General features: G+C 41.3%; 1 protein-coding gene across 7 annotated transcripts in view; it reads left to right on the top strand.

Annotated features, from left to right (window-relative positions):
* epha7 (eph receptor A7) overlaps positions 1-27,260 on the top strand; it is a 123,559-nt gene that overhangs the window by 29,347 nt on the left and 66,952 nt on the right. For all 7 annotated transcript variants that reach the window (XM_050057675.1, XM_050057672.1, XM_050057674.1 and 4 more), the window contains exons 4-5: positions 93-248; positions 13,374-13,709. In XM_050057675.1, coding sequence (XP_049913632.1) covers positions 93-248; positions 13,374-13,709 — 492 coding nt within the window. The remainder of the gene's footprint in view (positions 1-92; positions 249-13,373; positions 13,710-27,260) is intronic.

Here is a 27,260-nt window from a genome sequence, read left to right as displayed (position 1 = left end):
TCTGTGCAAATGCTTTATAACTTTGTTTTTTTGCCTTTGTCCTCCTCTCCTTGCCTTGGCCTCATTCTTTTTATTTTTTTTCCCTTCTACAGCGTGCGGTCGTGGTTTCTACAAGTCTTCCTCCCAGGACCTTCAGTGCTCTCGCTGTCCGGCGCACAGCTTCAACGACCGCGAGGGCTCCTGGCGCTGCGACTGCGAGGACGGCTACTACCGAGCCATCTCTGACCCTCCATCTGTGGCCTGCACGAGTAAGTCTGCCATGCCGTTGCTAGGTAAACACGGCGCAGATCACTTGATGGGATCTGAATTTAAACAGCCACACATGCGAAAGGGGGAGGAAAAACACACTCCAGAGCCCACGGCAGACCTGTTCAGCCAGTCTGCAGTGGTCTCATGAAAGCCCCAGATGTGTTCCATAGCAGTTCCTCTGCTTTTCCCAGTGTGTCATTATAATTATGTTTGCAGGCTTGCATGTCTGTTTTCTGTCTTAGCTGGTTGCTAATGATGAGAGGAGCAATTTGCCATTTCCCGTCTGAAAGATTGCAATTACAGTCAGTGGCGGCGGCAGCCCAGGCAGCACCCTGCGTCTTCATTTGTCCTGGCCAGTGTAACAGTTATGTGACAGCCATTGATGGCTTATTTACACAGGCCGGGGGGATTCAGTCTGAAGGGTGGGGCTGATTTGCTCCAAATCCATTCTCAAACAAGTTTATTTCAAGGTGCTGCTGGATGTTTTTTTTCCCTCCGTTGCCTTCAGCTACTGTGCACGGGGAGTGTCGCACCCTTGCTTTATCTCTGGAGGTAAACAGCACCCCGAAACATAATCTCTGCACCTTATCTGTGTGCCTTCATTCTACTGATAATGTATCACAAGACTCCTGGATAGGCCCACAGGTTTCTGGCTGCTGAATACACACACTCGTCATTCTTTTTTGGACATATCTATGAAGAAGGAGCGTGGATATGTTATTTTGTGCCATTTCTTTACAATTAAAAACAACCAAAACAGATATGCAGGAAAATCAGCATGCCTGCTTCACATCCTGTGCCATGACGCTTTTTCCCTGAACACCTAAAGTAGGCCAAGTCAGAATCTCTAATGTATGTGTGTGTGACGGAGAGACTACCGGTGAGATATTATGCAAACAGAAGAATGTTACAAGCGCTGCATTGGCTTGTCTATGCATTAAATCGCAGAATCAAAGAGAGGATTATGCGGATTGGAGTTTGGATTTAATGTTGTAAATATCATATAAAAAATGATTCTTCTGTCATTTATAGGCGTCTGTAAAGCAGCTCATTGTGCAACGTCTCCGTCTCCGCCTGCCCCCACACCTTTTTGTGTTTATTTCAACACATTGTCAGTGTGCAGGTGTGTTTATGCTACCAGGAGTTTGGTCTTCAGTTATGAATTATTTGGCACCAGCTTCAGGTTTGCACCTTCTCTCAGATCCTTTAATTCCACTGGTGAGTTAAAATAATGTTTCTGCTGGCTGTAGGTTTATTACATAAGTGAAAATATATTATCAGGGAAAACACACTTTAATTAAAACAGTGGGTAAGATAGAGGTTTGCAAGAAAAAAAAAGATCATAACTTGGATAAGAAAGTTTTTCCTCTCTCATTGTTAATGAGCTATCATTTCCCACAAGCATTATCCATTATTAAAATATCAGCCATCTATTTTGCATTTTAGCTGGCTGGCTTTCCACTCCATGCTTTAACAATTTGGAAGAAATGTGCTTAGTATTTAGGTCTGTCCTCAGTGCATGAGGTAGTGGACTGTCCACAGAGTCAGCCATTTCCTTTTTTGCCTTTAGCTACAGTGGGATGGATTTACACTCTCCAGAGAAGTTCCATCACATACTATATACTTAATCATGTCTTGAGCATACAGAGTGCCCACTCTGGAAAACACATATTCTTTAAATGCTGGTATTCAGACAAAAATCACGTTAGTAATGTTCACACATGACTGTACCACAAAATAATTTATAACGGAAATGAAGGAGCTGCACAGTGCTTGAAATCATAGTGACAAAACAGTAGACTGTGGTGTGACAGCTGTGGCTACAGCACCAACAACAAATAAATGAAGTCATAAATCCTTAAAAATAAAATTGACTCACTGCTGGTGCTGGTTGGGGGCATAGACTGTATAAAAGAAGTGGAAGAAAAGAAGTGGAAGTGACTTAAAACTGCATTCTTTCTAATGGCCAGCAGGGGGCAACTCCACTGGTTGCAAAAAGAAGTCTTGGATTTATTACCCCAGTAAACATTTTCCTAATGAGTTTATGGCCTACTTTCAAGTCTTCATCAACACAGCATGTTCATTTTGTAAATTATGGTCCAGTTTAGAGTAAAACAGACGATAAAGCAGGGTATACTTTAGGACGTGGCTACCTTGTGATTGACAAGTTCCTACCAAGGTGACCTGTCAGTCAGGAAAGAGGCGGAGCAATCCTCCCGAGCTCCACCCTCTTATATGGTCACTTCTGGCTCCCCCACCCAAAAAAACAACAAAATGCCAGATTTGAGGCTTCAAAACCAATGGGTGTTGTCACAGTGGCTATGTCCACAATTTAATACAGTCGATGGTTGGGAGACAATAGGGGCCCAATTCTAATATTTTATCCTGGGCCCCCCAGATCTGTTTATCTGGCCATGTTTGCACAAAACAGCTTAACTAGGAAGAAATGTTGCTAATATGACACTACTATTAAATGCTGCCTCGGATTCCCACCACATGTGATTGACTCATCAGTGCTTCAATAGTCTTTGAACAGTGACTAATAATCTTCACTGTGAACTGATTCACTACATGCAAAAACACATCAGCCCATTAGAGAGGCACACTTTCCCTCTGGTTTCCTTGTTACAGGCTTGCGGGTATCATTATCACTTGTCATTTAAAGTTTTTTTGTTAAAAGGAATTGAGCGTTCATCCAAAGAAGTTCAGTTTATAAGCAATTAAACTCATCCTTGATCCTTTTGATACACTTAGGGGTTTTCCTGCTTCGGCCTTAGTTGGTGTGGTATGACCAAGCCCCCAGGAACATTGCCAGGCTTTGAAGCCAATTTGACATAGTGGCCAAACCATGGAATTACAATTTCCAGGTCTGTTACGTGATGCTCTGGAGCCAAAAAAGACCTTTTGTCATAGGCTTACATTGTGAAAAAGACTACCTTAAAGTTGTAAAACTCATTAGCAGCCGAATTGAGTGTTATAATGAACTGTCATTTATGTGACCGAGCCTGAGATTGAGTGATTGGGAGGTGCGGTTAAAGGAAAAGCCAGTGTGCTTACTCTGAAGGCCACAATGTGGAAGATCCAGATAAATGTATACCTGAAAGTTGGGGTGGGCAGTATGGCCAAAAATCTTTAATTACAGTTTATGTAAATTTATATAACAGTAATACAGTGATTGTTCTGTAAATTCAGTTAAATAATGTTATATAATAACCACGCTGTATTTCATTATATTTGATTTTTTCTTCTTTTATTGGGAATTTTACAAACAAGAAACAACTCGCTTGCATGAGACAACACTTGAGTTAAAAACAAAAGACTCAAAACAATACACCTACAGTTCTTTCAAAATGGAAGATTAAAGGTTCCTGAGAACAGTAATTTCAAGTGTTATGCCAAAAATACACCAAGCAGCGGTGAAGAATCTCCAAATCTCTATCTGAAGTCAACTTTTATTGCTTCATGTGCCACTGAGCAACTTTCATAGGAAAGAACAGGGGCCCCTGAATCCAGGGTATGTCCAGCAGCTTAGGGTGGCTATTGTTAGCTTAGCAAACTTGACACAGATTCTACATTTAGCATTTAGCCAGAGATTTACGTTGCAGTGGTTTTACATCAAATGTAAAAGAAGTAAACACATTTATCTCAGCGGGAGACATGCTTGTTTACTGCTTGTGGTGAGATTCCTTTTGCGCTGAGTCAGGCCTCCTAATGATGGTGCCTTGGAAAATGAAGTGGCATTATCCCTTAACTGTCACTTGCGGCTGCTGTTGAGAAAAAAGGCAACATAGTCTTGCTTTAGATGAGGAGGAAATGTAGCTAGTTTTGTCCTATAGTTTCATACAGGTAAGAATGCCTGATGGCAGAATTTGTAGAACTTACAAATGACTAGTGTCTGCTGAATGAAGTCAGTGAGCTCAATTTGAACATATTGAAGTGCTTTACAGGGCTCAGCTTTGTCTGTTTAACTCTGTTCCCATCACCGTGTGACACAAACAAGGACATAACTCACGCTAAGCTAATTTGAGGCCGGCCAGTGACCACAAACCACCAATCTCTCTGTGTAGCACAGAGGCAACCATACAGATCCTGTTCTAGACGACAGGTCCATTACTCACTTCTCCAACCATCCTAATCGGATGTTAACGCTTCACTCCAACATCTCCCGCTGATCAAGGGCAGGGCTCGCATGCAGCGAGAAGAACAGGAGAAAGTTCCCACTTCTTTGCAGTGTCCTCTGGCTGTTCCCCTCCGGGTAATCACCTTGGCCAAGTAGCGTAGTAATTACTGAAGTTGCCTAATGCACACTTTCCATTATTCATTTTCATTAACTTCGGGTCTACACTGATGACCCCATACCATTATATGTAAATATGTATTTTTAACTTGTATGAATAGCTTCGCCCTCCTCCTTATTCACCCAGCACAATTTTTGCACGGCCTTCTGTACGTGCATTTCCTCATTCATCGCTGGATTAAGTCGGTGTGACCAATAGTCACTGTGATTTCCTTTTTTTTTTCTTACAAGCCTTATCCAGACCAGGAGTGAATAGTAATTGAAAATGAATTTGCACTGCCTGAACAAATAGCTTGATTGACAGATTTTTTTAAATAGGGGTTTGTAAAGCTACCATATCGTAGGCCTTAGCAAAACAGTGAGATGGATCTCTGGCACACAGAGATTAAGAATGTGTCTATGAGGATTTGAGAGGAAATGAGATGAAGATGTAATGTGGGGACATGAAAAGCCAAATCCACGCTGAATAAAGATGAGGGAAGAAGTTCCGAAAACATAGCTCCATACAGATACATTGTGTTCCCGTGAGGTATGTGTTGAGAGGGGGTGGATGGATGAACTGCTTTTGTTTTTTGTTTAAATGTTTGTCCACGCCATTTGTATGCAAAGTTGTGAGAAAAGTGAGATATATGGGGACGGTCGCAGGAGAGGCTTTTTCTCCAGAGGCATGATACAGACAGGAGTTGTTGACAGGTTGGGGAGTGGGCATCAATCATGCAACAGCTGTGAGCAGTGCTAGTGCAAGCTGAGGGCTGAAAAGGGCAGTTGTGAGCAGGCGTCTGCTTCTCCCAGCCCCCGCCGCACCCCTTAAAAATGTGCCACCTCAACAAGTTGACGTCCGTCAGAGGGTCCGTCCTGCCTGGAGTTGCTAGGGGACTGTGAGGGAACTGCAGAATGTAGCGGCTAGTGTTGCTCCTAGATATCAGAACCACTTTTCAACTCAGGCTTGGATTCGCCGAAACAGGAATTCAGTGATTAACTCACAATGTTTGATTTTAGTTGTTTCAGGATCATACTGTACTTCCTGTGCAGCCTTTTCTTTTAGCTTTCTCTGGGTGCATTCACTTTAGATAATCTGGCTAAACTGTTGGCTTGTTTACAACCTGTCTGATAGTGTGACTTTTGAGTTTCTTGCCCAGTCAGGCCTTGTTGTAGCAATGTCACCATGCTCCCAGATTTCAGCAATTACTTTGGTCAGGGCTGGATGAACCAGCAAGGTGGCCCTGGTGTAAAATGAGCTGTGGGCCCCTTTTTTGTTATATTTCACAAGGCAGGGCCTCATGAATAAATAGGTATGCTATAGGTTATAGTAACAGTAGACAGGGAGACAGAATCTTCCAAATTGGACCCCTCATCCACACCCACTCCTGCTTCACCACCACCACCCACCCTTTGCTCTAATACCAATGCAGGCAATTTCAAAAAAGCTCTTGGACATTAGTCTTGCAGTGACAGAGATGGAGTCTCTAACAGACATCTCCAAATCCAGTTTTATATTCGTTGGTAGCGTAGTTAGTGCGCAGCTTGGAGGGCTAACTTGGCATGTTTACTATATTTCATGAACACTGCTGTCACCCCCAAACTGCTAAACACTAAGGAAAACGCAAAAAGCCCTTCAATAAGTGATCAGAGAAAAGTAAAATCAAACACTGATTGACATTGGTGATTCATCCATGACCATTTCCAAATCCATTGTTTATAATATGTTAATTAATGCAACTCCAAGACTTTTTAGGGACACCAGCGCGCAGAAATATTTAAATGCACCATTTGAAAAATGGCAGTGTAACTTTTTGCTTAGCCAAAATTTAGCCTAAATTTGGAGCATTATTTAACCCAGTGGTTCCCAACTGGTGGGTCGCAGTCCAAAACACACAACACTTTTATCAGAAGGTTCTTGGCATTGAAACTTCATTTGTGTAAACTTTCTGCAGATATTTCTCAGTGGTTCAGTATGAATGAAATCCTCCCAGCTCTTACCTTAAGCAGCAGATGTGCTCAAAAAGTGTGTTTATTGTTTTAACACAGTCTTAGTGATGCTTCCCTTCAATTTTTTATTCCTGTCCACGTGCCATCGGGCTCTCTCCAGAGGCTGAAATGGAATTTTAGCTTGCAGCACACATTATGTGCAAGTAGCAAATCCATTATTGAATTCAGTGCGGTACTGAAGTAGTATTGAAATTTTGTTTATTACAGCAGCAGCCGGAGGCCCTTCAGCTAAAAAAACTTCTTCTCCTCCTCTTCTGCATGGCTTCCCACATACAGGTTCTGCTGCAGCCACATCATTAGAGGCTAGGTCACGGGGTCACAACACGCATTTGTAGAGTGAGGATTACCTCATGGGCGATTTGAATACCACTCACCCCTGCCGCCCCTCTCCCCACAGCTCCCCAATTAGAGCACAGCCAGCTAATAGGCTGTGGAGGGTTAAGGCAGCCCCGAGCACCTCTCAAGGCCGATAAGCGCCGGATTCTTCTTTCCTAAGCTTGGATTTACTCAGGTCTCACAACTCTGCTCAGAGTGGAGATGGGCTTTGAATCATGACCTAAAAACGATCTGCTACTATCATATGTTTTCATTGTAGTTGATTAGATGTAGCGGATACATCTGTGTGGCGAAGACAAACCATTTTCTCATCATTTTTACACATTGGAGTTCTTTGTTTATCCCACTAAATCACAGGCCCTGCTTTAAAATCTGTTCCATGTTAGCATGCAAATGATGTAGCAGGAAACATAAACTGTGCATGCATATATTCCATATTTATGCACAACAACAAAAATACCCTCACACCCACATATACACACACACACACGCTCACCCATGCTTGGTCACAGTGGCAGCGTTGGAGGGAAGCAAGCAAGTGATTGAGACGTTTCAGGCTGTGGGGGCTCTGGCAGGCTAATCCGTGAAATGAAACTTGACTGGGAGGAGGGGTGAGAGGAGAGAACACGAAAAGATAAGACAGAGTGGGGCAGTGAGAGACGAGGGGAGAAAAAGAGTAAAAAAGAAGAGGGAGAGCGACAAGCCCTTGAGCTATGAGGATGAGCAGACAGACAGACAGCAGAGGGCTCAGGCTGCAGCGCAAATCTGTGCTGTAGGTGAAGTGGGGGCAGAGTTTCATATTCCTGAGTCCAGACAGAGCATATTCGGAGTAACAAAGTGACGCCAAGGCAGAAGAAGAAGAAAGAGAAGACGGGCTCAGTTTGCTTGAAAAGAACTTGGTGGTAAGATGTGTCATCTCACTGCATCTGAAGGAAAAAGTGTGGATACCTGTAGGGATGCACTGATTGTAAAATTCTGGGCAGATACAGAAACTGATGTTCAAAATAACAATTTTACATGAAAGATATCTTTAAAAAACAAACTGCTTCAAAAGCCCTTTTACTAGATAAAATATATCATAATTCCCTCTCTATTATCAATTTTATATTGCTGTGAAAACATCAAGTTTCTCCTTTAAACAGCTGTATTTGTTCAAGTTCAAGTATCTCGCCCAAAAAACGACATTTTACAAAATGGCATATTACACATCGTGAGAAAGTAATAATTTACTTTAGCCTAATACTAATTTTTACTAAACAGAGCTTGAATGCATCATAATGTAACTCATTGCTACCTTTGTTAGTTGTTAGTTTTGGCCAACGGCTGCTAATTGCTAACGGTAACCTGGGAACGGTTATCAGGTAAACAATAGGATGCGTCCCTGATGTATCAGTAGTGAGTTTACTGTGTACTTTGGTCCTGAGGGCGTTCCTGGGTAAGATCTCTGTTTGTTCCAATACAGGTTTTCTATCATCCCTGGGACGATGGGACGCCAGTGGTGACACAACAGAAAAACATATGCAAATGCCATCAGTCATCTTACCTACCGGCCAATGGCAGTCAACAAGGCAAATAGTAGCCAATACCAGTGCGTGGCCAATGCATCAGTACAGAAAACATGTATATGCTTGGGTATTGCTACATTATGTTTCTATGTTCAGATTCCACTTCTCGTAAAGACGATATCTCAGAAACGCCTTGCGGCAATTTCTTCAAATTTGGTACAACTGTCCGCTTGGACTCAGCAATGAATTGATTAGAATTTGGTGGTCAAAGGTCAAGGTCACTGTGACCTTGCTTCCGTCTTATATTGTGAACGTGATATCTCAAGAAGGCCTTGAGGAAATTTCTTCAAATTTGGCACAAATGTCCACTTGGACTCACAAATGTACTCATCAGAATTTGTCATTCTAAGGTCAAAGGTCAAGGTCACCCATGTTTTTGGCCATACCTCAAGAATTTATACAGTAATCACGACTAAAATTTAACACGAATGTCAGTTTCACTGTGACATAATAATGTTCTGCAAGAACACTTTTCTGGCTCTTATTCAGCGTCATATCTCAGAAACAGACGGGGAGACATTTGGTCAGATACTGAATTGGTGACACTAATATTTGGTGCCCACCTTGCTGATTGTATAGATCTTCTGTGCGCAGATATGGATGTAAACTTAAGTTCAACTTGACGGGTTTGCGGAGGCATGTAACTGCAAGGCAGTAATTCTATTTTATGCATAGAGTGGTATGTTCTTTATAGTATGACAGTTTTCCCAAACTTAGATTAAAAAAAAGTCACAGTATATCACCTTGCACCTTACAGTATGGCAGTATATGCAGTGGCAATATATTGATTCGTATCCCCTGTATAGTGACTTCATAGACGGTATAACAATAGTCGACATAGCCACTGTGATGTCACCCATTGGTTTGTGAATTAATGGTTTGAAGTCTTGAGTTCTGAACTATGTGCATAATTCTAAGCCTTAATAAAATGTGAAATAATGAGTTATATAAAAATTCAACCAGATGCAGTTGTCATGCACGGAGAAATCAGCTACAGAGACCAAAAAATTTTTTGTAAACATGTTTATCTCTGCTGTAAAGCTGGACATTTTAACATGTGTGTGGAGATTGACCTGCTTTGGAGCCAGATTCAAGCAGCCATTTGAGAAATTGGAGTTTCTGGCACTTCTGCTTTGGCTTTATTTTTCATCCCCAGAGGTTGCCACTTGAGTGATACGCCAGATTCTTGCAAATACACAGCCCTATTACAGGTGGCCACACTTGAAGGCTGGGCAAAAGGTTCATCCCGATAGCCGTGTCCCACCCCCACTTTCATTCTCCAAAAATTCTAAGTATTAAAACATTGTAGTCTTGACTCGACAAATTTGTGCACTTTTACACAGTCTCTCCTCGAAAGCATATGAAAGAGGACAATAAAGAGAGCTGGAGAGAGTTCAAACCCTGCCCACTTTTACAACTCTGCAGGGATTGGATTGTTACGAAAAGGTACAAAACTTGTGGAACCCAGCGGTAATTTTGCCACCCCAGAGTGAGTTTCAGATATAAGATAATCAGACAAGCTTCCTGTTTGAAGCATACTGAGGCCTTTAGAGGAAGAAAGGTAAAGTTTGCTGGGTAAAAACAACACAAAAGACAAAGGTCGCAGATCCAGGGTCACTCTAATCTAATTTCCTTTCGCCTCTTGTTCCCAAGAAATCACAGCTTTGATCTGTGGCACCTGAGACCCGAATGAGAGTGGCACGAGCAGAAATGAGATGTTATCATCGCTTACCATGGCCATGGAAATGCTAGAATAAAAGACTCCGACTGGGAGGTGTAGGTGTGTGTGTGCGCATGTGGGCGTCTAAGTGTGTATGTGATGTGGCACACCTACTCTTTGTCTGCGAGGAAGATTGAGAGCGCGGGTCGAGTGTCAATGCCAAGGCTGAAGTCGAGTGGCGCTATCAGCAGTCACTCCTCTCCACTTCACCTGCCACAGGTGGCTCTTTCATCTTCCCAGTCCACAGTCTGTCTCTTATCTTACCCGATAATCATGAATATGGATGTCTCCGTTGAGCCCTCGGTTCTAATGGCTGGAACAGGGAAAACAACTAAAGTACCGTATTAATGAGCCCGAATATTGTGATAGCAGTTTTAGCATTATGCATATGCATGACCTATTTTGTTAGTTAATGTGACAAATTTAATGAGATGAGAGGTCCCTCCCCAAGATTCCCTCAAAGAACATTTTCCTGAGAAAACACAACGCTTTAAGTCTCCCAGAGAAACAAAATGAAGATGTTCTTAAAGCATTCATAAACAAAGAATACAAGTCATATAATCTTTACTGCGTTAGGGGGAGTTTATTTATATCAACATCTGGGCCGTAAAAGCCAACAGCCTGGAATTTGAAAGATGAAAGCAGCAATTTGTTATTCATTGTTTTATGAGATGAGCTAATCTCTTTGCCATTACGCGAACATTTACAGCCAAATGGTCTGTGGTCCCGTGCACTTTTGATGCATGGAGCTCGTTGTTATTGTGTGTCAAGTGAAACTGTATATGGCAGTTACAGGGCTGTGATAATCCAGGTTTAAATCTTGTTCATAAATTCAGTGGGCGAGTCTTTTTTTGGAGGACATTAACTTTAAGTGTCCTGCTGTCTGTATGATATACCTCTCTAAGGCAGCCCAGTAAAGCCACCATCTCCAGCTGGGATGGTTGTATATTTTCGGAGAACAGGAAGCGACTGTCTCTGGCCTATGATTCCACGTGTAACCACGTTTCAATCATTTTCATAGCAGCTGCAGATTTTATGCTGTTAACAATCGGTATGTAAACAAAGCCCTCGGTCCATCTGGATGAATCAGCAGCTATGTTTGCATGCATGAGAACACTGTAAAAAAAGGTCAGGTCGATTCAGAATTAAAAATATGAGGAGCCAGGCTGCACGCTCTCAGCTCTGTGGAGCTTTTTAGCATCTTTTAGCTAATTGTTGTGGTTTTACAGGCAGTAACTTTCACTCTCACTGCTCTCAACAACCTCATTTCCAGCAGCAACAGGCAGCCTTTGAACTCACTCTACAGCACCTACCTGGCACCAAACAGCAAAGTTAGAAACTAGCGAGTGAGCATAGGTTCACATGTAGCAGCTAAAGAGACAGATATTTTTTTCAAAAGTGGGTGGAGGCTAAAACAAATCTTGCAGGAGAATGAATATTGGACTTGGCACAGAACGTAACTGCAAATTAAAGCTAATTTATTGCCATGTCTGTGCCATGTTCCTGAATGTGTAAACAGACAGTAGTTTTGTCCCCAAGGGCCTGAAAGTAGAGATTAAAGTAACTTTGAAATTTAGAGTTTACCAAACAAACACTGACTAATTTGTTTGATTTGACTGAACTTAATTTAACTGGATTTGCAAATATTAGTTAGAAACTTAGGAAACTGAGGTCAGCTTATATCTGATAAATTAAATTATTCAGTTCAGTGCCACACCTAACAAACAATAAGACAAAATGAAATGTGCAAATTCCATCTTCTTGGTTTTGTACTGTGTGCTGGATGGCTTGCTTTTTCATTTTCTTTTACTCCAATGCTCTCCACTTAAACTCCAATTTCACCATTTTCCTTATGTTCATTTTTTCCCCCAGCACTTTATGTGGCTGCCTGTGTTGCCTATATGAGGTTCTGCCACCACAAGACTTGTTTGTAAAGCTTAATTTTCTATGTAAAGCACCTTCAAGACAGATCCCTAAACGTCACACTGCCTCAATAGCACAGCTTTTTCTGTCCTCACAGCTAAATGAAATCAGAATCAGTGCTTATGCATACTTATAAAAGTTATTGTTGAAGTGCACTGGTACATAAAATAATATACCAAATCACAAAAGAACAAAGAAGGACAATTTTAAGCCAAATACAGTACGTTTGGATGCTAATAAGCTAACAGTTCTTTTTAACAACGTAATTTTATGAGTTGAAGTAGCTGTATGCAACATTCAGAGCATTAATATAGCAGGAAACCAGTATTTGCTGTGTAAAGATATAGGGCAGTAATTGCGTCCTGAGCAGAGAACGAAATCAGGCTACTGCTGTGTGTATCCCACTGGCGAGCTCACAGCTTCCGCTTTGCACTGCGTATGGTGGGTATGGGGGTACGGCTAATATCTGGACGTTTGTGTTGTTGAGGCAGGGCGTCCACCCTTCCAGTTACCCCCGAGTAACAGTCAACACTGTTGCCACTGTTGAGCACTGTTTATAGAGCTAGCACCGTTAGCGGCTAGCTGCCAGCTCGGCCACCTCCATGTTGTAAACTGTGTGCAGACAACTCATTAGCTCTGAATTTCACATTGAGTCCCATTAAGCAAACAATCAATGAAACATTTAGTCCACTCACCAATTTTAGTTACAAGGCATACAATAAATAATACGTTTTAAAATGTTCCTGAATGTGATAACTAGACATTTTAAGTAGACCTGACCTTAAACTGAAAAAGCCTTTACACTGTGAAATCTCCTAATCAATTTAATTAGGAGATTTTACAGTGTTAAGGAGGATGGAGCGATGAGGGGAAACAGAGGTTGAGTATGTTAAATGGGTGCGCAGTCCCTGTAATGACAATTCATAAAAAATAGTGACATAAAAACTGTTTTGCATGAAGTCCTCTATGAAATTATTCTCCCTTTGAAAGTCTGGCTCCACTTCTTGATTTCACAGCACTGACCTTGGTGCCTGCTAGAGCTGACTTCTTTTCAGTGTACCTGTACTTTTTCTTTTTTTCTTTTTTTTCTACTGGATCTGAGTCTTATTATAATTGAGTGTCAGTGTTTGGCTCTAGGGCTGGAGCTGGCATGTCCTGTAGGTCTTGTAGTGTTTTTTATTTTTTTATCAGAGAACAGTGAAAGCACAGATTCAGTCAATGCACACTCTTGGCTGTCACTTTCCTTGGCACTCAGTTATTTAATTCTGGCTTCCTCCGTGTCCACCCCTGACAGGACCTCCCTCTGCGCCACAGAACCTGGTCTACAACATCAACCAGACCACTGTTAGCCTGGAGTGGAGCCCGCCGGCCGACACGGGCGGGCGCAACGACGTCACCTACAGGGTTATATGCCGTCGCTGCAGCTGGGAACCCGAGGAGTGTGTTCCATGTGGGCCGAATGTGGGATTCTCTCCCGCACAGTCAGGATTAGTGGACACATATGTGACCATAATGGACCTGCTCGCCCACGCCAACTACACTTTTGAGGTGGAGGCTGTCAACGGGGTGTCAGACCTGAGCCGCACCCAGAGGCTGTTTGCAGCAGTTAGCATCGCTACCGGTCAAGCAGGTAAGGACTCTTATATCAAACTAATGAGCACATTGTATCTTGTTTATTTAACCCATAAACAAACAGAAACATAAAATCGACAATTCAATTACTGAGCTGGGAACCGGTCAGTGGCTTGTGGTCCATTAAGGGCTTTTGGGCACCACTCCTCCTGCAATTCAAATTGTAAAATGCATGTTGTGTGTTTTGTTGTGTTGTGTGTGTGTGTGTGTGTGTGTGTTTAAATTTCTTAAAGGAATTATTACAGAACGGTGCAATGGCTAGTGAAAAAGTCCTGTCTATGTCTTTGTCTGTGTGCTGAGAGGCATACTTTTTGTATGTGTGTAATATGTTTAGATTTCCCTGGTGGCTCCTCATTGGTTTACATGGCATGCCAAAAATAAATGGATCTGGGGTGGAAAATTTTACGGCCGAGACATGTTGCCAGATTGGGTGAATTTCCACCCACTTAGGCAGCTTCAGGATGGATGGAAAAAAAAAAAAAGATCTTGGGTCGATTAACAAAATTTTGGCCTGGTTTGACATAGTGCAAACATTTAGCTTTTTTTCTCCCCAATATTCATTTTCTATTCTGTCTAATGATGTCATATTTTAACCAACACTGCCATGGCTAAAAGGCTACTTGACCAGGCTAGTCAACCACAAGAGGCGTACCAACTAGCTTCTAGCTGGTCAGACTAGCTCATAGCAACAGTGATTTCCCTGTTAACTTGTGACAGCAGACATTGCCACGTACAATTTGCAGGAAAGTCCGTGGTACCATGCTACATATTCATAAATTCGGGTACATTTTATGAACTTAAGGTTATTATCTACCAGCTTTTTGATAATTAATCAAACTTACAAGGTACAAATCGTGATTTTTAGAAATGATAGCTGCTAAGCTAGGCTAACCACATCCTGACTTCGGTTCATTTACACAGACATGAGACTGATATAGATCTTTTTGTCTGACTCAAAGACAGAAAATAAATACTGTCAATCACATTTCCCAAAATGTTGAATGAACAATTTCTGTAAGGCTAAAGTTGGAAATGTTTGGCTCACACCAGGCTATGCACACTTCACCCTTTGCTCCAGCTGAGAGAGCATTAGGCATTAGCCGATTGACAGTTTAATTTTGAAAACCTCTCATATGCAAACTACGGTAATGATTCCCCATTAGCATTAATGACCGTAGTCTGATATTATCCATAATATATCCAGCATGCATATTACCCAGATTAATTTAATGTGTATATCAGCACTACAGTGGCCAACATTATTAGCTTAGCAATGATGCAGACTCCCACTGGTGCCTAAAGAGCCAGTGCTGTATTTGCAGCTCCGTGTCTAGGGAATCTACCGTAATTAAAATGCTGTATTTTGCGGTGACAAACTCTAAAGCCTTTTTTATTCATTATTTCTATGGATCCACCCAACAAGATTCCTCTTTCATGCTTGAGCATCCATGAAACACAGTTGGCCCAAAATAGTGTTCTGACTATGGTGATTAAAAGAAGGCTGCAAAGAAAGAACTAAAGCTTTAGCTGGATATATAACCTCTGTCTCTCTGCCGGGTGATGGCCAGTCATGTCCTGCTGTCTTTCACATCATCATTCACATCCATGTTGTCACTTAAATGTGAGGTGAAGCTGCTCAAAAACAGCCTATCACACAGTAAATGTCAGTTCACAAGATGTTGGTACCGTGACAGAGATAGAAAGAAAGAGGCATTTAGTTGAATGGATGTGTGTGGGGTGTAGTGTTGGGGATGATGTATTTCGTGACGCTCGATTCGTGACAGAGACACGCGCTGGAAGGTGCCGAGGGGTTGCATGGCCAAGGACACGAGGATGGCGGAAGGAGGACAACCTGCAGGAAAAAGCCAGAAAAAAACAATTAGCACATGCTCTTTTAGAGTCACTCATAATTATACGTGGCATGTTGACAACAGACAATTACTCAGTTAACCCGGCGGAATATTTAGCCATTAGCTATTGTGGAAGAGAGTGGCATGCTCGGCCAAGTTAGTGTCATGTTTATTATTTTGAGTAAATGGTGCCATTTAAAATGCTATAACACTATAATCAGTGTAATTGGGCAGCGTGGATCAGGTTGCTGATAATTTTGTTGATTAAATCCATTAAATTTTGATTTGTGATTAGTTTGTGCCAGTCAATATCTGTAAGTGATCATTTCCATTCCAAAACATACAGAATGCCTTTATTTTGCCCAAGTATTTTTAGGGTATTAGGGGGGACTAGTCTCTAAAACCCTATTTGGTATATATTATAGTAAAACTCCTCTTTGAAACCCCGACTAATCAAATTCCTTCTGGGTTAGTAGCTCTTCAAGGCAGGGCAGCCCACTCCATCTGTTCAATGGTAGGACAGCTCTGGGACAGAATAATACCTTCAAATGAAGGCTGAAATTACAGAAGATGGCAGTGAAAAGAATAAATCAAACGTGCAGAAGAATGGCCGCACAGGTTTATTATGATTGTTTCATGCATGGCATAACTGAGTGATATGAGATACTTGATAAGAGGTCAGTATTTGCTCAGTGGCCCTGCATGAATGTTTTCCGGCTAGTACGCTAGAGTGACAGGCACATTACCTTCAGAGAGATTTGTTTAAGAAATATGGACTTAAATCAAAGGGATTCCACCACACTGGCAACGAGTAATCTAAAACCTCATTTCTAAGGCCCAATTTACACCTGTTATTAACATGCGTCTTGAGTGATTGGATCACAAGTGGACAAAATTACAATACCGGTACCATTACCGGGGCAGTCACTTCATTTGAAACCCATCATGTGAATGGAGGCAAACATTCATTTATTATCTGTAAGTGCTTATCCTGTTAGTGGTTGTGGGGGACTGGAGTCTATCTCAGCTGACATTGGGCCAGAGGTGAAGTACACCCTGGACAGGTCGCCAGACTATCACAGGGCTGACACATAGCCTAGGTTGATATCGTAAAGGTATCAGTTCAGCCCTAGAATGCACCCAATGTGTCCTCAATGTGTCTTGAGATCTGATTGCACAGACCATATTCGAAGGTGGTTCTCCTTTCTTTAATTTCTGGCACACTGGGCACAGGAAGTGAACTGCAGCCTCCTGACAGCCAAGACAAAGCATATGGTCTTAGCAATAGAGCGGTGAACTGAGATCCGATCACATGAAGGGACGCATTCAAACTCCAGGTGTGGACAGACAGACTGTCAGCTGTCTGATCGGGTCACCCCAGACGCATGTTAATACCAGGTGTAAACAGGGCCTAATTGACTTTACCTTATGATTCTTTCTTGGCCAGTTTAGGCACAAGAACTTGGTTAGGTTTGACAAAATAATCTTAACTCAAGGTCGACTTAGGTTTTTTTTTAGAGCCTTTACACTGCATCCCAAATCTCATTCAGTTCTCATGAAGATGGTTTGCTGTCATCACATGACCCTAGTATGGAACATTAGTCACAACATAAGAGATGATGGTGCTGTTTCCAAGTTCAAGAATGACCTTTCTCTTGATTAGAGTTAGAGAAAGATCATGCTTTGTAAAGGTTAAGGAACTTTTATGTTCATAGTTAAAGAAGAACTGTTTGGTTAAAGTTGGAGAAAGTTGGTTAAAAGAAAAAGGTTAACTTTTAGTCGCAAAAGGGACATTAACAGCAGTGTCTAATGTCACTATCAGACACTTTGTTGATTCATCCATCCATCATTATGTACTCTGTGACGTTTTTAAAGCTGTCATTTGCTGTAAAGCAAAGCTGGTTTCAGAGCCAGTTTCTGAGATCTGAGAAAGGTGGAACTACAGTCAAAACTCTGTAGGTTTCGGCTGGAGTGCAAGTCAATAGTTGGCATTAGGTTGATATTGATGGCCATGTGATGGCTCTCTCTCTGTTCCCTCCTTGAGCAGACATTAGCTCCACACTGCAGGGCTCATTGTCCTGCTCACTGGACCCTCACTGTGTCCAGCGCTCGCTGGGCTGTTAGGAAATGCTTGAGCGCTTTGTAATTGGAACATCGGAGCTTCCTAAAACAATCGGTCCTTCCTGAGCGAGCATGCAGGACCACTCATTAGAGAATGACTGCATTATTAAAGCTTTTATGGCTCATCATTCAGAATTGATTAACCTTTGCATGGCAAGGCACTGGAGCCCCATAGCACTGAAAGCACCTTTAAAAAGAGAAGGCCTTTCCTCCATCCCCTCCCCATCTCTACCTCCTGCATGATAATCAGCATGAACATATACTTGTGGCTTGGGACTGGGGGAATGAACACACAGTGTGCGAATGCAGATGGTGATCCATCTGATGAGGAATTCACACCTCCCCTAATTACACCAAAGGAAATGTCTGGAGCGAGGCTGGAGCTACACAAGGTGCTGAGTGCTTATTGTTCCCAGAAACCTAATTACCTCTCAGCTCTGTCTTAAATGAGTTTAAGTAGAGGCTGCGAGTTCATAAGCTTGATTTCTCCAGCTCCGTCCTCGCCGAGGTTGAATAGAAATCCGTCATGTTGAGGATTTTCGCCGTCTTCACCACCGCTGTACGCTGGAAGTTAAGAGTGCGTTTCAATCAGCACTCCATTGTGAGTCGACAGTGCCACAGAGCCGCCCTCGGAGGCCCTCCATGCCTTAGCTTTCCTCAAGCGCACTTGTAAACAAGGCCTTTTGTTCTTCCAGCACACTTGTGAGTGGGCACTGCTCATAGAATAACCATTAATATTTATTCAAGCGGATGTTCACATCTCGAGCCAGAAAAATCACTATGGAGAAGGGCACAGAAATAGGATTCGAAATTGGTTATGGGAAAGGCTACAGGACCCATGTGTGTGTGTACGTGTGTGTGTACATGCTGTGTATACACGTTCAGCTTGAGACCAGTGAAATGGGGCTTAGGTGCGATTGGCAAGAGGTATAAACAATATAATGAGTGAAAGGAAGAGCCTGTGGAAATTGATTTTAATGTTGACTGCTTGTATTAGCCAGCAGCACAAAGCCTGTTACACTCTGATAGCAACTTTTACAATAGTTGAGCAGTGCTCTAAAGTATCCACAGGCTCCATGGGTGAGTCAGAGCAGAAAAAAGTGGGATTGCCTCAGCCAATGCATTATTTAGACTGAGGTAAGTCGGACTAGAAATGCCTCAAAATGCTGTGGTCTTCATTCCAAAACACCTCATAAGATAAAGACATCTTTTCAAAATCTAGATGTCTGTCTTTGTGTAACGCCTCTTTCAGCCATGGAATACATAACATTGCTTATTCAACCTATCTGTTAAAATTCTGGCTTTTTGTTATTCACATGAAGGTGTCCATTACATAAATTTTGATTAGGACATTTACAGAAAGAGCCACAATGTCTGCACAACATTTGGCACCTACCACGAAAGAGGGTGTAGAAGAGTGTGGTGTATGTGGTGCATGAATATGGAAAATCCACATACGAATTTTCCCCATGACAACAGTGCAGACTGGGTCTGGTACAAATGACCCTAACTTCAATTAAAAGCCTCATCCCAATTAAACACCCAGTCCCTTTTACTAGCCCAGTGTGGCTACACATTTTGACAAATAAACGCCTGTCTCAATTAAAGATCTGTCCTGGTTGCCAAGCAGTTGTTCTTCTGCTGTATGTATAAAACTGGGTTGTTGGCTAGCTAAGCTAGCTAATTTACTCATATTCCTAGTCTCGTTCTGCATTGCAGTGTTCCATTTTTGTCAAAAAATAAATAAATTGTCTACATTTCTCTGACCCCAAATTTGATGCTAATGCTAGCTGTTTCGCAAGCCGCAATCCATGTTAGCATGTCCATTTTTGTTTAAAAAAAAAACAAAAAAACAACAACCTTACATTTCTCTAAATTCCAAGTTTGATGCTAATGCTTGTTAATGTGACTAGCACTGTTCCATGAACCACAGTAAGTTAGCAGGTGCATTTCAGCTACATTATGACCTTCATCACATATTTTTTTGTTTCAGTAGCAAGCTAACCATGACCTGGAGGTATGACATTAGTTGGAAAAAAATATTTCATTGGTCAAGCATATATTTCAGCAGGTGGAAATCAGCTGAAATGAAGGTCCGTCTCAATATTTTTCCCCCCATATAAAAGGCCTGCAGGAGTGTGCAAGCATCCTTCAGAAGCTAAAAAAATTGATTTTTATATATCTCCGTGCAAATGTTTCAGACCAAAATCCAAGCTTGGGGTGAAACAGCATTTAAAAAGCAACTTTAACACTCGGCTTTAGCTTGAACACGCCCATGTCACATATGGGAGTAAAAAGGCATACACCACCACAGCAACCAACTACCACAGTATATGTTATGGTTGTCATCATAACTTTTCTGAAAAAGTTACTGGGGCACATTTTCAGATGTGAAACTAACATGTACAATTGCCATTAAGAGAATGAGTTGAATGTCTAAAAGGAGTTTTAGACTAGATTGCCTCTGAGTGCCAAGAATGCCATTGCTGTCATTCCAAACCACAGATGATAACCTACACTTGATAAGATAGAGTCATAATATTGAATTTTTAATCGAGCTTCGTGTCAGATAACAAGTTTCACACTTTTTACATCGGAGGAATTTCAAAATCAGCAAACAGAGTTATCTTTAGTGTTTATTTCGAGCTATTCTGCGCTCCATTTGTTGTGCAACACTGTGTGAATGTAAGATGATGTTATAGTCCCCCTCAAGTTCAAATCTAATTAAACATTCAAAGAGAACAACAGGCTATTCCCTTCAGTACAATCTCAGTGCAAAAGGGAGAAAAAAAAAGCATTGAGGCACACAAGAATGTAAGCTAAGCATTTTACTTTGATCTGAAAAGCCTCTGTGCCCTTGCATTGCGTGAGAAGCAAATATTCCCGTTTTGTTTGACTGCTTCAGTCAAAGTCTGCCTCGCTGTCCTCCAGCAGTTTAGTGTCTGGAGTTTAGAAAGCAAAATAGTAGAGTTTTTTTTCATGATTTGATAATTATTTACCTCTACAAGAAAGTAATGATCATTAAAAGAATAAATGTTCATTGGTGCAAATTGATGCCCGGGCTCCTTGGTGGTAATCTATACGGCCACTTTATTGACACTTTATCATCACTAAATGGATATTGTTCGGTGCATTTGTGAAAGTAACACTTGGGGAACAATAAGGCCATTGATTTATCCCTTTTTGTGTTCTAATCTGCCATGGTGGCCTTAAACAGAAGGATTGATTGATTCTGAGCAGTCCCCACTGACCAGTGCCAGCCAGTGTAATTTTCTAGTTAAGCGGATCCTCCTTTGTAGCATTTGTCCCCGGTTTTACGTTACCTGGGAGCCCATTCTTTTCACCGCCGTCACCCCCCCGCTCCACATGCTCACAGTAATTTGATGAGAGCTGGGCAAAGCAGTAAGATTCAACAGCTGCAATAAAACTGTGGTGGTCTCAGAGCAGCAGCTCGGAGCACTTAACCTGTAGCTTTTCTGTAAATGCCTCCTGATTTGTCTGTCACCCAATCCGTCAGCAATGAATAATTTTCATGGAAGGTGCACTTTAATTACTTTCCCATTTAAATGGCATTATCGTGGCCTATCTAGGTAATTAATCTCACCAAGTATCCTGTTTCAGCCTTTTATTGCTGGCAGACGAGCTCCCTAAATCCCCCCGAATCTGCCGTGCTTGAATGAGCCCTCCCTCGCAGAAGCTGGCGTTGCCTCTTTCCCCTTCACTTGGTCCCTATCGCAGCCATTGGACAGTCCTTTCTCTCTGTGCAGGCAGCCTGTCAGAGCAACGGGCTGTTTCACTGCCTTGGAAAGGACACAGGCAGACACATCCATGCGGGGCTGTAGTCAAGAATAGGCCTCACAACCAGTAGGGGTTTGGAGGGCTGATGGCTGCAGATAGCTGATATTCCGTGTTGATATTCAGCATGAATTCTTCCTCTTGTCAACAAATTGTGTGAAAAGACTGAAAACGACAATGATTGTGTCCCACTAGCAAGTACTGTGTGTCTGATATGTCCTATGCCTCTGTGCCATAGAGCTCCATTGTTGTCCATTGGCCTGTCATGATAACTACTCTTTCTGGCAATATATTGGCCCGAAAATAATTGTGGAAAACAACATTATTTTCTTTTAGGAACCATTTTAGGCCACTGGTATAATGATAATATAATATTTTAATTATGCAAGTACAACTTAAAGAGCAGTGAACTTTTAATTCTTAAAGATATTCAGATGTTGGAATTGAAATTTTTTTTAACATATTAATATAAAGTAATTAACACCTGTTCATGTATACAAGAAAGTATTCTAAAATGATAGTAGCATGATAGGAGTAACACTAATTAGCAATAATAATGGCAGCAAATAATTTGTGGCGGCAGCAAATAATTTGTGGTGGTGGATTGGTCAAAAAACTTAGGACTTTCCCCCAGGAGACCAGTGCTCAGAACAGTTTTGAACCAAGTCATTTTAAGGCATGTCCTCACCATGTTTCTTATCTTTAACCTAACCTACATATCTTTACATTAAGTACACAACATCATTTGTGGGGTGTTTTTTCGATAGATCATATGAACCGTTGTATGTGCATTTTCGTAAGAGATTAAACAGATCTTATGAAGATACGTTGCTCAGTTTGAGACTTAATATAAAATCTGGCTTTCAAAAACAAATCCAAGTGATGTCTCTTGTGAATAATAGACATGTTTAGCAAAGCTCAGAGTACACCGCAGCTACCTCAGTAACACTACGGATGTGCTGCAGTTGACTCCCAGGGGCGGACAGCAGAACACTAGACTTTTTGGCTTATTGCCAGGGGTTGGCAAGCTAACAACTATCAGGACTATCAGTGCCCCTTCCACTCCAAAAGTGTAGCTGCAGGCTATCGGTAAGCTACACTGTGCCATCTTCGAAGTGTTGTTTTATTTTTCTTCAGACTCAGGCAAGTAGGCGAGTGTAAGGAGACACAAAGGTAGAGTTGCTACGCCTACGTCTTATAATGGTCGGGAAAACCCTGCTATTTATTCTGACATCATGTTGAAAATGATTTTTGATTTTTATGTGAACAAACACGCATGTTAACTCAACAGGCAATATCGAGGTCAGCAAAATAATTAGGGTCATGTCCATATATTGTACAATCACTCGATAACCTAATTATCTTGTCAGGCCTAGTTGTCCAAAAACTATTAAAAACAAATCAGTAGCACTAGGTCACATGTTCCTTTATTATCATGAACACACACATTTATTTTGACTAAATGCCACACACACACCTTCCTGCTGCTAGAGCACCAAATGTGGATTAATCTGCACATTTGAAACTGCCACAGAGAAGTTGAGAAAGTGGAGAGACAGACTAACACATTGTTGATTGTAATGGGAAGAAACCTATAGAATAATGCCAGTCTAATCCATTACATGTGACCATTTTATGTCACAAGCAGGGATGAAGGTGATTTAGGTTCTTTGCGGCACTACTTGCCCAACCTTCATTGCTTCATATTGTTCTCCTCCCACCTCCAGCTTCATGCGCCCCTGAACACACACATTCTGTATGGTGTAGAAAAGAATTAGAAACACTTGGCGTCATGTAAGCAAATGATTGATTTAAATGGTATAAGTGTCACAGAGTAACTTGTGAAATTTGACCAAACTTTTAAAGTCACAACAGTTAGTTTAGTTGTAAATTAGAGGAAAATTACAACTTAATTCAAACAGCAATCGAACAGTTTATAGCTCTCTGTCTGAGTTTTTTTTATGTTCGTAATAAAACATTGACTATTCAATAACTTTTTACTTTTCTCCAAAACTGCAGCAGATCACAGGACCTTCTGTCTCTCTCACTCAAACAAATCTCAAAATAAAAAGAGCTCCAGGTTACTGAACAGAGCTATGTTTGCACAAATCCAACTGAGAATGAAGTGCACTATGTCCCACTTTATCTAACGTGATTTACTTTCCCAAAAGAGAACAGGTGCAGCAGATCTATATATGCTCAAAAGAATTATTTACATATCAGAGAAGACGAATCAGAGAAAATATAATACTGTACTGTGTATAGGCCTGTTATAAAGAGTCAACTATTTATTATTCATCCAAAACTATGTATTTATTTGTGGCTGTGGCTCAGAGGTAAAGCAGGTCGTCTACCAATCGGAAGGTCAGCGGTTCAATCCCCAGCTCATCCAGTCTGCATGTCGAAGTATCCTTGAGCAAGATACTGAACCCCAAATTACTCCCGATGGCTGTTCCATCGGTGTGTGAGTGTGTTAAAAACTGAGTAGCAGGTGGCACCTTAATGGTCACCAGTGTATGAATGTGTGTGTGTGAATGTGACTCGTAGTGTAATAAGCGCTTTGAGTGTTCGGATGACTAGAAATATACAAATGTCCATTTACCATTTGCTTATTTATTTGTACAAAACTATTAAGAAATCAGTATGTATGTATAAGAATGTAAAAATGGGTGTACAGTAGCTATAACTGCCACTCCTGTGGGGAGCAGCGTCCTCCTGCCTGCCCCACACTGTGTGCACGGCTTAAGAGGAGAGAAAAAGGAAAAGGCAGACCCTGCTCTGCTGGCAGAAGAGTCGGTCACTGCGATTGAGCTGCATGCTCAGAATAAATTATAACTTTTTCCTAGGTCTAAATAAGTCGCTAAATTGGTTGTAAGTCGCTGTTTTTTTTAGAAATACCGTAAAGTTGCTAAGGGGGTCTGAAAGTTGCTAACGGTGAGGTGTCAGTATTGGACGACCTGGGAATGATGGTGGGTTTTGGCAGGCAGCTGCTGTCCCCTATTGTGGTACAGAGTAGCAGACTGTAACGACTTACTTTCATTCCTGGTCACAAGATTGGAAAGAATTCCTGGTCCACAATGTTAATGGTGATCAGTGAGGAAAAGATCATTTATAAAAACTCTTGTGTGCAAAGTCGATGTTTTGGCATTTGGTTGGGAAATGTAATAAAATCCCAGTTTTAGTAACTCTGAACCATAGTTATGCTCCAAAACCAGATCAGAGTTAATTTACATGTCACGATACAAAGGAACCTCAAATTATACTGTAGTGTTCATGTAGTCACCATATGTGAGGGTCTGTGTGACATAAATTTTGTCTATGCCCCGGCGGCTCTGTCTGTACATGTAAGGACATTCCTGATGTACAGTATAAGCAGAACAGCATGTACATCCGCTGCCTCTGCCAGATATACTCCTTTGTGTGGTATATCTGGCTCTTAAGATGAAGCACAGCCAATACAAAAGAATCAATCCAAAACAATCAGCTGTAGAAATCTCTTCTCACATCCTAGCAATATAATATATAATACTTCAAGAGCCTCTTGGGGATCACAGGGATGTAGATGTCTACAGCAGCCTGCGACATGCAACTAAATATTACAGAGAATTTGGAAAAAAGGGGAGTCAGCATCCAGTTGTGGACCAAAGGAAAAGTAAGACATCAGCAAAAAGTGTCTTGAGATTGAAGATGTGCAGTTCAGACACACACGGAAATATCTGTCTTTTCTTTGTTCCTTTGTTGCAGCAGCTGAATAGCAGGTGGTTCTACTGGCTGGGCAACCAGAAATATTCTCTTAGATATTATGTCCAAGGAGATGAGAGTTAAACCAACACTAAAACCAAACTGTAAAATATTTGATTACACATTTACAGTAATTTACTGGCTACTTATTGCATTACTTTCACACTAAGTTACTGTGATCTCACAGTAGTTATGTGTGCATATTACTATGATTTAGTAGTATGCACCTGTAAAATCACTATGTTAAGCTGTAACCTCACTGTTGAACTCCATGTTACTTTGATTTAGCAGTAAGCTCCTGTAAAATTAGTGTATTTAACTGTAATCTCACAATTAAAGCCCATTACATTACTGTGATATAACAATACACTCTCGTAAATTAATGAATCTGTTTAGCCTCACAATTTATGTACATTACTGTGATTTAGCAATATGCTTCTGTACAATTACTGTATTTCACTGTAATCTCAGTAACGCTACATATATTACTGTGATTTAACAGTATGCTTCTGTAGAATTAATATATTTAACTGTAACCTCTCATTAAAGCCAATTAAATTACTGATATAACAGTATGTTCCTGTGAAATTACTGTATTTAACTGTAACTTCACAGTTCAAGCACATTTGATTCCTGTGCACATATAATAATCTTATTTTTCCAAATATGATTATGTTTATATACTATTAACTAATAGTGACGTTACTGTTATTATTATAATTACAACTCTATTAATTTTCCGTTTTTCTTTCTCTTCCTTATTTTCCGTGGATTATTTTTGTTTATTTCACAGACTCTCTGTGTCCGTGCCCGTTTGTTTGTGTTTGGATGCAGTGTTATTAATTTGGAACATTTGCAGAGAGCGATATTATTTCATTCTGAAAGCTGTGTGAAAAGTTGCAACATTCTGATGTTTTGGCCTCAGTTGGGAATATGTGGAAGTTGAAAAAGGGAGCGCTGATTCGCATTCAGCTTCATCCTATAGGCTGTGTTCCCCCGGAGCAGACACAGACACGGCTTTAATTATTCAGACCTCTGCGCGGCAGCAGAAAGAGATTGAGGCAATGTTTTTTTTTTTTTTTCTTCTTCTTTTTTGGCAGTCAATCTGCTGTTTACCTTCCACATAGCAACTCCGCTTTTCAGTCAGACCCTCACCTTTCTGGAATCGCTTCTTCTTTTTCTCTCACAGACGTCAGCCGCTCTCATTTATCAGCCGACACGTTTGACAACTCATTTATTCGCAGGAGTTGGCCACTAAACAAGTTTCCCCCCGAGCATTGTTGCACTTATCAACATTTTGGGGATATTAAAATTTGTGTGTGTGTTTCACGATATCTGTAAACAAACAAGGGTTTCTGTGCAGGCAAGAAGCAGGAAGCCGAGACGCTGAAATGTTCGACTAGACGTACACATGTTTACATGTTGGCGGCAGGCTGGCCGAGTGGTTAGAGTGACAGTCTGCTGAGGTAAAGGTTCACCTCATTGAGCAGTCTGTTGTTGTGACTTAAAGCAAGACGTAGAACTGTTAATCTGCTCTGTCGCTGCGAGTCACTCAGGGTGAGATGATCAGCCAAATGCCTCAAACGTGCCAAGTTATCAAAGTGTCAGCAAGGCTCAGATTATTATGATCCCTTTATCACCAAGTCTTTACAAGGATGCAAAATAAACTCCTTTGAGGAAACACAAGCAGTTCATTCAGAACGCTGCAGCTAAGCATACTCAGCCTCTTTCATTTTCCTGCCCAATTGTGGTCAGGAGTCTGTTACATAATGATACAGTGGTGACAGTGGGGCCAGTTTTTAGTTTTGCTTTGTCCCTCAGTGTGACTTTAAGCAATCCTCAGCACAAATACAGCAGATGTCCAAAGTATATTTTGTATGTAGGCATGTTAAAGGGTCACTTTGCCCAAATTGCAAAAGAAGCCATGCAGATAGATTAGGTTGTTGTCCAGATTTGATATATGTGATTTCTTATATTGCAAAGTGTCTTTAGTGTGTAATCACCTGAAAATATATATTTTTTTAACCTTAGAATTTTTTTTT

This window comes from Epinephelus moara, chromosome 12, assembly GCF_006386435.1.
Source record: "Epinephelus moara isolate mb chromosome 12, YSFRI_EMoa_1.0, whole genome shotgun sequence".
In the NCBI taxonomy this organism is placed as follows: domain Eukaryota; kingdom Metazoa; phylum Chordata; class Actinopteri; order Perciformes; family Serranidae; genus Epinephelus; species Epinephelus moara.
Note: the sequence above shows the minus strand (reverse complement) of the source record. Positions and strands in the feature narration are given on the sequence as shown.